At 36.1% G+C, this 14,348-nt stretch overlaps 1 protein-coding gene across 1 annotated transcript; it reads left to right on the top strand.

Moving 5' to 3' along the window:
* Nucleotides 1-227: 227 nt before the first annotated feature.
* On the top strand, nt 228-1,163 carry LOC136051531 (taste receptor type 2 member 40-like). Its single transcript, XM_065740986.1, has one exon. It carries the CDS (start codon nt 228-230, stop codon nt 1,161-1,163), a length of 936 nt encoding a protein of 311 aa, XP_065597058.1.
* Nucleotides 1,164-14,348: the final 13,185 nt, after the last annotated feature.

Below are 14,348 nucleotides of genomic sequence, written 5' to 3'. Positions count from 1 at the left end.
CAGTAACAGAAACCTTACCAAATTTGCGTACATTGAGATACCAGCTGGGCTATCAAAAAAAATGTAGAATAAAATAAATATTTAATGACATGATTGTTCCTCCTCTGAGATAAATAGGTGATCATGTGATGAGAACACCTGGTTGGGTTTAATATTACTTAGCATGTCTAGAGCTTTCAGGAGCCTATGAAAAGCTGAGTGAAACTTGTGAGTTTTTAAGAATTGCAATGCCCAGTTTATTTTCTTCTTTTTTTCTAATAATTGCTATAATTGAGTCAGTGATGGGACTTCTAGGAAATGGGACTATCTTGGCTGTCAGTTCAACTAGTTGCATCAGGAGCAAAGTATTGTCCTCCTATGATGTGATTATGATCTTTCTGAGTTTATCCAGGTTCTTTTTGCAGTTCTGGATGATGCTGGATTGCTTCTTTAATCTTTTCTGTCAACCCTCCTATTATAAAGAAAATTTATTTGTAATTTTCAAGACAGCTTTTATATTTCTGAACTCTTCTAGTTTTTGGTTTGCTGCCTGGCTTAGTGTCTTCTATTGTATCAAGGTTGCCAGTTTTACCCAGTCATTCTTCATTCGGCTGAAGCAAAGGATTTCCAATCTCATACCCTGGATGCTGATAATATCATCTGTTTTTTCCTTTGCAACCTCTGTTCCTTTCTTCTGGGATAGCTACAGCACACACAACAACTTCACAACTCCTTTAACCATGACAAACTCTTCGGAAAGGATAGCCACAAGAAAAACTAATTTATTTTTTTTAATCCTTCTCTATAATGTTGGTATAGCTTTGCCTTCAATAATGTTCATTTTTTCAAGTACTCTGCTGATAAGATCTCTGTGGAGGCACACGAGACAGATGAAAAATAATGCAACTGGCTTCAGGGATCCCAGCTTAGAAGCTCATATTGGTGCCATCAAGTCAATTTTCTCTTTCCTCCTCCTGTACATTATAAATTTTATTGCTTTGATTCTCATTGTATCTGACGCTTTCACACCTTTAAGCATTGAGGAAGTTATATGTGTAGTTGTAGTGGCTGCCTGTCCTGCAGGACATTCTATGTTCTTAATCTGGAGCAACCCCAAATTTCGAGAACTGCCCAGTAGCATTTTGCACCACATAAACTGTTGTGTCAGAGCTAGATGCAGTTGAAAGACCATGGACTAGACTGCTCTTTCCAGTTTAGATCAAAATCAATTAAACTGAAGTCACTGTAGTTGCAAAGTAATAGGAACAAGAGAGTAGATTATAGCCCCAAACTGAAATCATGAGAAGCTGAGACATTATTTTGTTTGAATGTGATTCTTATGATAGACAATTTTCTGAGTTTCCTTCTGTTTTAAAAGATGATTGCCTGTAGAATGTAGGTATTATATTTGTTGTATTTTCTTTAGAAATCACCATTGTTTGAGCAGAAAAGCAAGGCTAAGACTCAGACAATAATGTAAACTCATGAGATGGTTTATATTAAAGCTTACAAATCAGATTGTCGTTATCTTAACAGAACAGACATGCTTAAGCACTGGGATGTCCAAATTTGATGTGTGAATATGAGGTTTGAAGGCAGATTCTGGCAAGTACAGGAACCTGCTGAGGAACCAATTTGGGAAATGCTTACCAAGTTTTATTGACTGCTTGCTGATTCTAAAGTGGAAGATTTGAGTTGATTCAGTAAACAATGACACAGATCTTTCAGTTTCCTGTGATCACTGAATTAGTAATCAGCATATGTGTTCCCCCCAAAAAGAAGATGCATTAGAAAATGCTGTAAATGTGCATGATTAGGAATAAAATTTTTCTTAATATCAAACTTTTTTGAAAAAAAAAAAAAGAATTTAAATGTTAGTATTTCATGTTTTGCTATGGAGAATTAACTCCTCAAATTCAGAATCACTGTGTATTTAAACAAAAGCATTTAAATATTTGTTATGAAACTCTTTAAATGTTTCTAGAAACTAGAAAATCTCCATAAACTGTGTTATTTTTCATGAAAGTGTGTCCTGTAATACTTTTCTACACAGAGATTCCTTCCTTTGTCTTTAGAAATAAGCAGTTTCCTTGGCAAATCACATATTTGTGAGTCTGAAACACAGTAGTAATTTTTGCACTAGAACTGGAATTATATGAACTTTTTCAGGTGGAATAAAAATATGGATTTCATATGTGGCTTTAGTCTTCTGTTGCGATTAACACTGGACCAAGTCCATTCTCTTGTATAATATCTGGTTGATGTTAACTTACAGTCAATCTGACAAGCAATTTATATGTATTTATTTGGAGTTTGCACTGAAAAGGGATTTTTTTAAACTTAAATCCAGGTAAAAAATTATATTTCTTATAGTCTGTCTTCTGCTTTTGACATAAACTGGTTTTATAGGTACCAGGAATGGCTTAGAGGTGCGTTTTTTGTGACATTTAACTTAGGTAGTGAGAATTCAAGACTGTGGCAATCACACCATTGTTAGGGAAGCATCCATGAATTGCAATTATTTCTAGCTTAGTACCACAGAAACACACTTTCAGAGATTTGGTCTATCGTCTCTCCCCTCTATGCTGTCCATTTGCCAGCCTTAGGGAAAGAACCTCTAATCTGTCTGAGAACAGGAACAAGCAAGACGTGTGTTTAATCCATAAAACAGACATTTTGTCCTCCAGGCTGAGAGATCAATTATGTAGCTGCTCAACAGGACATCCTGAACAGTTCAGTTGCCTTTCCTTTCACTTTCCCCCTTAATGAATAAACAGGTCAGACATGCTGTTTAGTAAACCTAACATTTGAAAGAGGTTCCTGTGTTGTTTTTCAAACTCTCCCCTCCAAAGCTTTCTTTGCTATGAGTTAGGTAAAAGTATTATCTATGCATCAATATGCATCTTGCAACCTAAGAAGGAAGGTAGATAGAATTACTGGAAGGCAACTTTCTACCAGACTACTTTCTAGCCTACCTTCTAGTCCATCTTTCTTTCTGTAACTAATCAACTAACATAATTGCCACGTTAATAACACCTATTTAAAATGTGTTTTAAAAACAGTTTACAAAATCCTTTTTGCTGTTGGACAAAGGATTAAATAGGGTTGATAAGCATTTGTTCTAGGGGCATTTGCTAGTAGCAATAAGGTAGTTACTAAAGTCAATGATTCTTTCAAGTAATGATTTTTATCTATCAGTAGGTGTTTTTCTCTCTTATCTAAGGCTGGTAAGCTAGAAGTTAGTTTGATTTCCTCCATCTTGAACTTAGCAATTTTCAATCTGAAGGAAGTTTGGAATTCATCTTATCAGATGCTTCTGAAATGTCCCAACTATTTCATACATACCTATACTTCTTAGGGATACTGCCAGCTGTATACAGTAAATTACACTGGGAAACAAGATAAGTTCACAGCTAATCCGTTTGTAACACTATCTTAGTTAGATGGTACAAATCATGTAGTGTTGTAGTTATTTTCATTGAGAATCCAAAAAGAAATCCAAGATTTTCTGAGAAATTGCTGCAGTGTAGTATAAAAAAGGAATGTTAGCACTTGGAACAAAGTTCTTTTCCGTTAGGGAGACTTTTCTGCAAGTTGCTTAGAAATCTTTGTTTTGGACTAAGGAGCAGAATTACAGAATTGTAGGGATTGTAAGGGTCCTCTAGAGATCACCAAGTCAACCCTTACTGCAAAACAGGCTCCCTGCAGCGGGCTGCACAGGTAGGTGTCCAGAAGGATCTTGAATATCCCCAGACAGGGAGAATCCACAATCTCCCTGGGGCAGCCTGTTCCAGTGCTCTGTGACCCTCACTGTGAGGATGTTCCTTCACATATTGGTGCAGAACTTCCTATGCTCAAGTTTATGGATGTTTTCTCTTGTCCTGTCCCCACAGGCTGCTGAAAAGAGGTTGGCCATGTCCCTTTAACTCCCACACATAAGATATTTATAAACATTAGTAAGATTGCCTCTGAATCTTCTTTTCTCAAGGCTGAACAGACCTTCATCATTCAGCCTTTCCTCACAGGGGAGATGCTTCAGGACTTTTATCATCTTTGTGGCCTTCTGCTGGACTCTCTTCAGGAGATCTTTTTTGTACCAGGGAGCCCAGAACTGGGTACAGCAAATTCCTCATTAATTACCATCTGATGTGATTTTCGTTCCCTGAAGGAGAAGTATTATACATCTGAAACATTATAATTATATTTTAACAAGGCCTATGATAAACCTTGAGATACCTTTGTAGAAGACAGAATGAAAATTACTGATGTTATACTTCATGGATATCTGGACTGTTGGATACTGATAATGCAGAAAATAACTGAATAAAACTATTAAGGAATGGAGTAATAGTCAGAACTTTAATTTTGAGGGAATATCCATGTAATGTATTAAACACAAATGTAGATCCTTGATAAATCATAAAAACTTTCATTCAGAGTCATTCAGAGAAAAGAGGGCAACCACTCATTTGTTTTCTATATCAGTCTGTCCTCTTTTCCAAGTAATGAAAAAGTAATTTGATTGTAATCAATAGCTTAGGCTAAAAAATGCAAAGATGTTCAGTGAAACTGACAGATCACTACAGATCCTTCTCTTGTTTGCATGCCCATAAACACAGCTGAAGTTTTCATATCTGAAAACATGAAACCCTATCAATAGCAATTGGCACAGTTCCTTCCTTGCATGCCTTCCTGAAATGGACACCACTGGAAGGTGGAGTTTCAACATTAAGCTAGATGGCTATTTATACCAAAATAGACATCTTTTCAAAATGCAGGTTTCCCCCATTAACACTTTGTTTTCTTTCACCTTCATGTGGCTTAATTTGTGGAACTTTGTTTTACTGTTTATCTAGGCAAATTCACAGGTTCTCTTTGAATTAATCTCCTGGCTTTTTACTTTTGGAGGAAAACAAAATAGTATGTTTTTTGCATGAGGTGCGATTACAATGATGACACGCTTTGGTTTTAAATTATTTTCCTCCATCCTATGAAGTAGAATTCATGTCTTTTTCAACATCTGGAACGCTATACTTAGCTCAGAGGGGAAAAACATAATTTCAGTTATCTTCAATTTGTTGCAAAGTTTTATGTTGAATAAATCTAGACTACATTATGGGCAGTTCAAAATGATAGCATATATGTGTTTTTGAAAGCTTATGAGCAGTTAACATCAGTTCCTCCAAGAATGCAGGAGATTTCTGATGAAAGTATTAGTCAAAAAAGTGCAGGTTTTTGCAGCATAAACACTGTAAGGGTACATCTACAAGTATTTCTGATATTCATATTGATTTCTAAACCACTTTTTTAAGGGTCAGAAAAGGAGATTTGAGTAGAAACGAGATCATGCCCAATAAAAACATTAATTTATATGTAACTTGGCTTCCTGTTTTTGTGTATATGTGAAAAGTTGACCTGAATGTATGTATTTTGCCAAAACCATTGCCTGCAGAAATCACTTCTGTAAGACTTCAGAATTTAAACTTCTGCATTTATACATAGGTGCTCAGCTTCAAAAACAGAAGCGACAGACATATTTAATGGTAAAGAAGGAATTAGCTACCAATACTTTTCCAACATGGTTTGAACAAAGCCTAAGAAGACCACACTGTATAAGTGTAATGCATGAAGCAAGTCACATACTCTAAGGGGAAGAAAGAAAGCAAAAAAAAAAAAAAAAAAAAAAAAGTACAATAAACACAGGACAGAAACAGCAAAAGGGTCAGAGCAAAATAGGTGTTTATATGACTGATTATAAGAGACAAGAAATCAAAAGGGAAATTGTTAATTGGTGGATCTTCAGCTTTTTCAGTGCTCTGTATTGTTTTTTCTCATTATCTGAGTATGTGCTTCTTCCCTAGTAATGTCAGAGGTGACTTCATGTTTCAATTCCTGGACAGATAGAATCATCAGAGTCTTCACTGTCTGACACTTTCCATCCAAACAGACACAGGAGAATTAGGTCACGTTTTATTAGTAGCTCATGTCACTTTTCAGTGAATTGGTTCTATTATGGCAAAGCCGGGTCATCTTCTGGAAGAGAAGCAGTGAGGATAACATGTTCATAAATGTCCAAAATGCTTCAATAATAATATAGCCTTTCTTAAGAAGCACAAAAGCAAGAGAAAGATATTAAATTGTAGAAAAGTTTCAGACACCTATGGACATTCCCTGCTTATTTGGAAAAAAATATTAAAAAGATTATTAAAATACTGTATTTTTTATGAAATCACAGGTATTTTTTGTTTAGAATTTTTAGCAGAGTAGTTTAGTCTTAGAGTCACACCATAAATGAGGCAAAATTTTATATATTCTTGTGCTCACTGAAGACAACAATTCTCAACAGTTATGTGGATGACTTGAAGCTCCACACACACTTTTTAATGTATCCGTTATTTTAATTAATAACTGAATGTAACTGGCATTATAATTTCACACAATATTTATTTATCGTTTCAGAAACTTTGAAGATAATTTCCCATGTCTGAATAATTTTATCTTTGGAACTTGTAGGGAAAACTTTTATAAATGATAAAACAGAAGTTTATGTAAACTGTCATTAGTCTTGTCATTTCTTTTGTCAAATAACACTGTTATGAATTAAACATTTCAGCACCTTGTATTCAAATGTACAGGCACAGTATCTGTGTGGATTTTTCATGAATTTGTACAAGTTTGCATTATAACAGAGACTGAGAATTTGAAAATAAGAAGACTGCTATTATCTACTTTAGCTCATCTTCACTAATGGGTTAATCAAACCAGTCAAGAACTGTGCTTACACTCTAATTACAGCAATAGCTCAGAGATAGCAGGGTTTCAGATATAACAGGCAGCTACATATTTATAAGATTACAGAGGAACTTACCCTAGAAACATTTTTACCAATATCATGCATATGCAACATTATGTAAGCAGATATGCTATTCTTGAGGAGAAATCTTTCCCCTTTCACTGACCTGAATGCGTAAAAACTCACAGATGCTCATGTTCCTGACAGAAAGTTATAGGGCCTCAGCTTGCATAATCATAAATGCAAATGATGTAAATTTGTTCTCTTCCTCTGATTATTGTGTACTTATTCACATACTTATGATAGCCAATGATAACTCAGCCTGAACAGTGGTGCCAACATAATAAGCTGTAATTCTGCAGGAAGCAACGATCCTACTATTCCTGACAGCCAGAAGGGGACTTAACTCTGTTTCCTTGTTAATCATGCTGTAAGAAAGCCAGATACTAAACAGAGGTCCAAAAAGTACTGGTAGAAGCTTGTAAAATTTGCTAATGTCACATTGCCTTTGAAGTTTATTTGAGCCTAAAACTTCAGTTCTTCAAGTACCAAGAAGTACTCTATCCTATTTCTTACTTAAATTCTGGAGGGATTAAATAAAACCTAGGTAAAGCCATACATACATTTCCTACGTATTATGTTTGCCCAGCCCATGCCTAGAATAAATCAATAGGATTGAGCAGCTCTGAAGACTAAATCACAACTGACTTATTTTCATTCACATTTAGTAGGAGATAAATGTGGTTCTCCTCTCTTTCCTGTCTACTATGTAGAATAATTCTTCAAGGGAGACAACCACAATTTAATTTTTTCTTCAACATGATAACATGCAAAAAAACATGCTCAGAATTTCCTTAACCTTGGGATACGTAGTAACTGTGGAGTGAGTGGACCAAGGAGGAAGTTCTCTATACTCACTTAGTACAGATCCTTCATAATATAATACTAACTGGACATAGCAGAGAACATAACTGCCATTAAGTATATTGAGCTAGTAGAGTCCTTGTTTCCAGATCCTTTTCTATCCATGAATTATTAGTTTTACCTGAAACATTTGCTGGATAAGAATCCTGTAGAAAATGGGAAAAGCAAATCAAAACAAAACACCACAACAGGTGAAATTATATATGTGGAGATTTAAATTATTTCCTGGGAATGCGAAGTCATATTCGTGTTTGAATTACCCACTGTTGGCCCACATTTTTCAAGAGAACAATCCTAGCTGTTCTCTGTTCTTATATAGGCTACTGCTTCCCTTTTGGAATCCTACCACCTTGTGTTACCAAATCAGCTTCTTATGAGAGCCTTGGGTATTGATTTTAGATAGTACTGCTATACCCCAGGGTATAAGATATTCAGTTCATCATAGACTGTACAGCTGCCGTTTACAAAACACATACACAGATAAAAACTTAACTGGAACAACTTGAAGTAATTTATTTCTTGGTTTTTTTGCGCATAAGATGGAATTATACAGAAAGATAATATATTGGTTGACCATTGAGAGAGTTAAATTATACAAATAGGACATGCAAATAGATATTCACTGTACTTTGCATCTTTGTGATTAATGACTGTGCTATAACAAAATCAGTCTTCTAACTAGTGAAGAGAAATAGAAAATAGTCTTGTATCTTCAAGGCTTTCTCAGAGTTTTTGGCTCATAAATTTAAAAGCAGTACTATCATCCTGATTTTAATTTGTTTAATGCCTGTATACTTACATTACATATGTGAAAGGCAGTAAATAAATTAAGAGAATGTGTTGAGAATGTATATAAATAAAATATATATTATTATGTGTAACATAGTTTGCGATATCTCTCTAAGTTATTACTTTCACAAATACAAATATATATATATATAATTCTGCTTCTTGACATCTTCCTGTCTTCTTCTTTTATTTTTCCTTCTTTAATCTGAATTGGACTTTATTAAACTTATTTTGTCTCATAAAGAAGATAAATATATCCCTCTAGGTTATGATTCACATATGTCAACAAATATAACTGAAGTAAATAAATAGATTATTACAGAGAAGGGAAATGAAAAAAAAAAAAGAAAAAAACTGTAACATCAGTGTAAGCTAGTAACTACTTTATATACATTACATCAGTCAGATAACTTAAAAAGGTTTGCTAGTATTTCTGAAGAAACTAGGAGAGAGATGGCTAGGATACAAGTATGGACATACAAAGTGTCTGTGCTGAGCAGAGAGAGATTACCAGGATCTGGAAAATAAGAAAAAAAATTGTAAGGGGTCATAAAAGATCTATTAAATGTATTGAAAACATGAATTATAATTCCAAGATATAGTGGAGACCAGACCTGACACAATATTTAAGGTGAGGCTGCACAAACACTAAATTCAGCAGAAGAATTGTCTCTTTTGACCATCTGGCTGTGCTTTGCTTAATGTACCCAAAAATGTGGTTTGCCCTCTTGGCTGACAGGAGATACTGCTGCCTGCTGTCACCAGCACTTCCAGGTCCCTAACCATACTTGTGACAGGTATTTACATATACTTGTAACATCTCACATTTACCCTTGTTGCATTTCATGCAGATTCTGATTGTTCAGTGTTCCAATCTACTAGATGCCTCTACAAGGCCTTTCATCCCTGCAGAGTCAACAGTACTTCCCAGTTTACTATCAGTATACTTGCTGAGGATGCCTTCAACTTCTGCATCCAGAACTTGAAAAACATTTGCTCTATATTTTTTTGTGTGTTAATTGGTTTTATTTGTCTTAGTTTTTAATATATTTATCTATTTTTTGTCTATTAACACAGGCCACAGCATATTTTAACAATTGTTCCTCTTACTCTCACTGAACTTCTGAATACTTCCCTGATCCATGTGTCAGTTGTGGAGACAGCTTTGTCTCCAGCGCTACATGGAGTGATGATTTCATACTTCTACCTCACAGAAGACTATTTCAAGTGAACAAGAACATGAAAGTATATGTGTTTAACTTGATCCTCAGCATGGCCAGCATCAGCATCCCCGTGTTAGTATCTAAACCATTCTTCGACATGTTTGGCTAGTCAGGGGCAGGGAGAAATATGCACATAAACATTCTGGTGATTTAAAGACTTGGTCTCAGGACTGTGAATAATTTGTTCACATTGTCCACATGATCCACATCATAATTTTGGCGCATCATCTGTGCTGCTCACCAAAAATGAAGGCTATAGGCAATGTATATCAATGCTGTCAATATTTCAACTCTTTTGTGCAAACAGGAAGGACAGAAAGTGTAACCTGAGGAGGAGGATTTCCTTTTATATTACTTTCAAGATTGCTGGCATCTATGGCAGTGGTTAGTCATGTTAGCGTTCTTTCCTGTTCCTTCTACACATTAAGACAGACATAAGAGATTAAGAGTGTTTTATGGGACATTCCTGTTTTTCTGAAACTCACATATCATAACAGCTTATGGTTACCTGAAGTAGCAGTATGTATTGGTTTTGTCTGAGATAAAGCTAAATTTCTTCATAGTATCTGGTAATGTATTTCGGATTTAGGATGAGGAGAACATAGGTAACGCAGTCTTAGTTGCTGCTGAGCAGTGCTTACACTAAGTGAAGAACTTTCAGTTTCTTGTACCACTCTGCCAGCAGAGATACTGGAGTTCACAAGAGAATGGGAGGGAACAGAACCAAGACAACTGATCCTAACTGGTCCAAGAAATATTCCATATCAAACAGCATCATACTAGCGTGTTGGCCAAGGGGAGCTCCTGCTGATCAGGAACTGTCTGTGTATTAGTCAGTGGGGAGTAAGCAATTGCACTGTGCATCACTCATTCTGTATATTTTTATTCATTCTTATTAATAAAAATATTTTACCTTCATTTTCTGTCCTATTAAACTGTTATTATTTCAACACACAGATTTTACCTTTTCCTATGTTTTTTGTTACCTAATCTGGGGCCTGAAGAGTTGAGATAACAACAGATCTGATCAGAGCATGTTAAAACAAAATTATTATAGACATCACAGTATTATAATGGTTGTTGATCACAATGTTGAATTTCTATTCTTAGAGATGTTGTGATTGTTCTCAGAATTGTGCTCTGTTGCACCTTTCTTGCTGTATAGGTTCCCTGCTGTGGTGTATATCAGCTCTGGGGTCTAGGTTGTCACTTTGTCATACTGTGTAACACTGGTTTATGATATGACAAAATTACTGATCATGAGACTGATCTGGTATATGTACTTGAAACTGCTGTCATCTCCATGCTTTTGGGACCATCTCTCAGAAACTATTAATAATTACACACTGTAACTTTTCTCCTTGGGAAGGACAGTCTACAGGGGAGGTAAGTAGAGGCACTTCTTCACCCTCTTTCTCCTTCCCCTTCTTCTTCTCTTCCAAGCTCTTGAGAATTTTGAATATCCTTGTGATGTTCAAACCAGCATGTTCCTATTGCTATGAGTGTGTTCCAGGTCTTGTTTAAGATTAAACAACCACTTAAGAATATCACCACAAGGATCTGCTCTGAGGCAGGGAGCGTGGGATGGTATAAGCAGGTAACTAGAACAGTGGAAACCTCTATTTGGAATTTCACTCTTGAACAAATGCAGAATCCTGAAAAATTAATGAAATATTTGGAAGAAAAATGCTGCCACTTTGACAGTTCCATAGAGACGCAAATCACTGTAGGCTGCTGGGGCCTGGCCCATGCCTTCAAAGCCCTGTCCACTATTCAGCAGACTCAGGGGGGAAGAGAAGGCCTCTGGATATGATGATAATGCAGCAGACCCTGTGGCTGCTCCAACTCCTGCAACAGGTAGCTGAACCAGGGACTGAACCTGTGCTGTTATCTGTTGCAAAACAATGGTTGTGAAAGTCAGCTTGTTTAGTAAGTGAAGAAACTCCTACTGAAAACAGGAAGGAGGAAGACAATACAGAAAACTACAGCAAGTAGTTGCATAATGAGAACAGGAGGAGGATATGAAGAGTTAGGTAACATAAAAGAGGCAGTAAACATCTGAGCCCTTAACCCTAGAGAGAGCTACAATAAATATGAAGAGATTTCAGCTTATACTTGAGCATTTCCATAAAAACAAGTTTGTAAATCTTCATATATTTTTGTCATAGCATTTAGAGACATACTCCTGTTAGAAATTTTCTAACTGCTATTCTTTCAAGAGAATTTGAGTTCACCAGAGAGCAGTAGAACATATGACTTACTTTTGGAAGTTTTTGAAAAATACATTAATAAGTATCCAAAAAAAGAAATAATTCCAGATAACAACATTCTAGATGTTTTTTCAAGCCATTGTCAGTTTGAGATACAGAGATTAATCCTTCTCAAAGCTCAGGTTTTACTTAACCACAGGATACACTTTGTTTCTGTGAAACTCAAAATCTCTCCAGCACAACCTGAGTAAGGAAGAAGGTGGTTTCCTTCCTAACTGCTCATTTTCCTTCAGATGCCTCCAGCTTTAGTGTTAAGTATATTAGCTCATTCTCTTAGAAAATATCTATCTTTTGTTTAAAGATTATAACAGTTCAAAGATACACAGACTGTTAGAGCCCAAAATCAAGATTTGTAGCAGCCTCTGTTAACTTAGAACCACAAGGTATGTGTTAATGTGTGTTTATCTTTCTCATCCACTTTCACAGATGTGTGAGACCCAACTTCTAAAGACTGGAAGGTTATTATTATTTTTACAGCCTTCTGTACAAAAAGGTCTGTACTCTGATTAAATCCATTTAATAGCACTGTAGGACAAACATGTGAGTTGTTTTTTTTGCTTTGTCTGGTTGGTTAGTTCTTTACCTGTAAGTCTGTTTATTTCAAACCTTACCAGAAGCTCTTTATGATAACTCTGTCTGATAAGGAACCAATACAGTTGTTTTTTCTGAATGCTACAAAACAGCAATTGCCACAGTGTTGAGGCAGCAGCCCCTCCACCTGCCTATCTTTCACACGATGAGGAGGCTGTTAGAGGTGAGTAGCAAAGGTGCAGCAATAGCAGCTCCAGGACTGAAATGCTGCCTGTCTTGTTTGGGTGGAGAATGGCAAACTAGTGACAAGTTGTTAGGCTTTGTCAATATTAATTGGAAATCTCTGTACCTCTAGGAGTCAAAAGTGTAGAAAACAGTTCTAGAGGGATATAGTTCCTGTCATTTGAAGATATCATTGTGTCATCTTGCGGTAGAAGGTATTAAAATAATCAGACAGGAGCTGTTCACCTAGCTATGTTGCAGTAAGCAATATATGTTTCAACTCTAAGGTATAAAGTCCACCAACCAAAATATTGGTAAAAATTTCAGATAAATATAACAGAAATGGGTACAGTGGTGTTGGAGGCAAATATTAACAATGCAAGCTGACATTTTGAGATAGAAGAGCATTTTGTGAAACATGCGCTGGCTTAAGGCTCTGCTCAGACACTTCCTTCTATTACTATTAATGCTTATCCCTTCTCTGTGGAAGGACTGGAAGATGAAAATGTGACTTTAAAGGCCTGTATGAGACAACTGAAAAATGAAGTTACACTTCTGACAGGGCAAACTGCCTCATCTTCAAATGGCATTTCCCCTCTAAAATTGAGAACTATATCATTAGAAAGGGTAAAGGATTTAAATCAACAGGATCCTTTGATCCCAGTCGAATCTAAAATAAAAGGAAAATGAAGATGACTAAAGTCCAAGTAGAGGATCTGGGAACCTCAGATTCTCTAAAAAGATGACCAGTAATAACTCAAAAAAAAAAAAGTCTAAGATAGACCAACATGATTGCCACTCCAGGAGTGGCCCCTAGCCCATACTACATTACATGTGATGTGTACCTGTAAATGGCTGCCCATCTCATGGATTTGTTACAATTATTTAAACAAAAATCACAAGAGAGCATAGCAGCTTGACTATTAAGTTTATAAGACTTGGTGGCTGAATGTGTGGTTATTAATGGAACAAAGATTTCTAGATTTGCATCTAACACTGCACATCTGGTCTTCATACAAAGACTATGTTTGACTGTAATGCATAATGATAAAAATCATTCTCTAATTCAGTGGATAATGGCTGCATATAGAATTGCAATGCACCAATAAATGCTGTTCTATGGACTTAAGTGGAGGAATTTCAAAATTAAATCAGAGAACTGAAGCTGAAGGCAGCAATTTATGATGGCATGTTGAGAGTCTGGACCTTAAGTTCTCAGTAAGGATGAGGACCTTCATCTTACAACAGGCCCCTCCCCACCAGTATGGCACATTAGTGTCCATACTAGACCCTTCAGTAGCCTCAGAGGCCATTGTTCAAGAAGCTGCCTAGTTTGTGACTGATCTAGAAGAAACAGAGTGCATTTGGAGCAGATGCAATATCCAGATGTTGCAAGGGTCAGAGTTCTTCCCTGTAAATAAAACTAGAAAATCTGTTTTGCAATTTCACAATTGGGACCCATAAGGATATCCAAAAACAGATGTTTAATGATTCAATCCAAGCTGGGATTCTATTTTCAATATCTAATTGCCAGCCCAATCACGTCCTCCTCTAGTTAGGGAGGCAACTGAAGGAAAATCAAAAACGTCAGAACACCTTCAAAAAAGCAGGGGTAAG

The sequence above is a fragment of the Cyrtonyx montezumae genome, unplaced genomic scaffold (genome assembly GCF_038088225.1).
Source record: "Cyrtonyx montezumae isolate F1298 unplaced genomic scaffold, pur_monq_1.0 scaffold_3, whole genome shotgun sequence".
Lineage (NCBI taxonomy): Eukaryota > Metazoa > Chordata > Aves > Galliformes > Odontophoridae > Cyrtonyx > Cyrtonyx montezumae.
The sequence above is the reverse complement of the archived record's forward strand: the minus strand, read 5'-3'. Positions and strand labels throughout refer to the sequence as shown.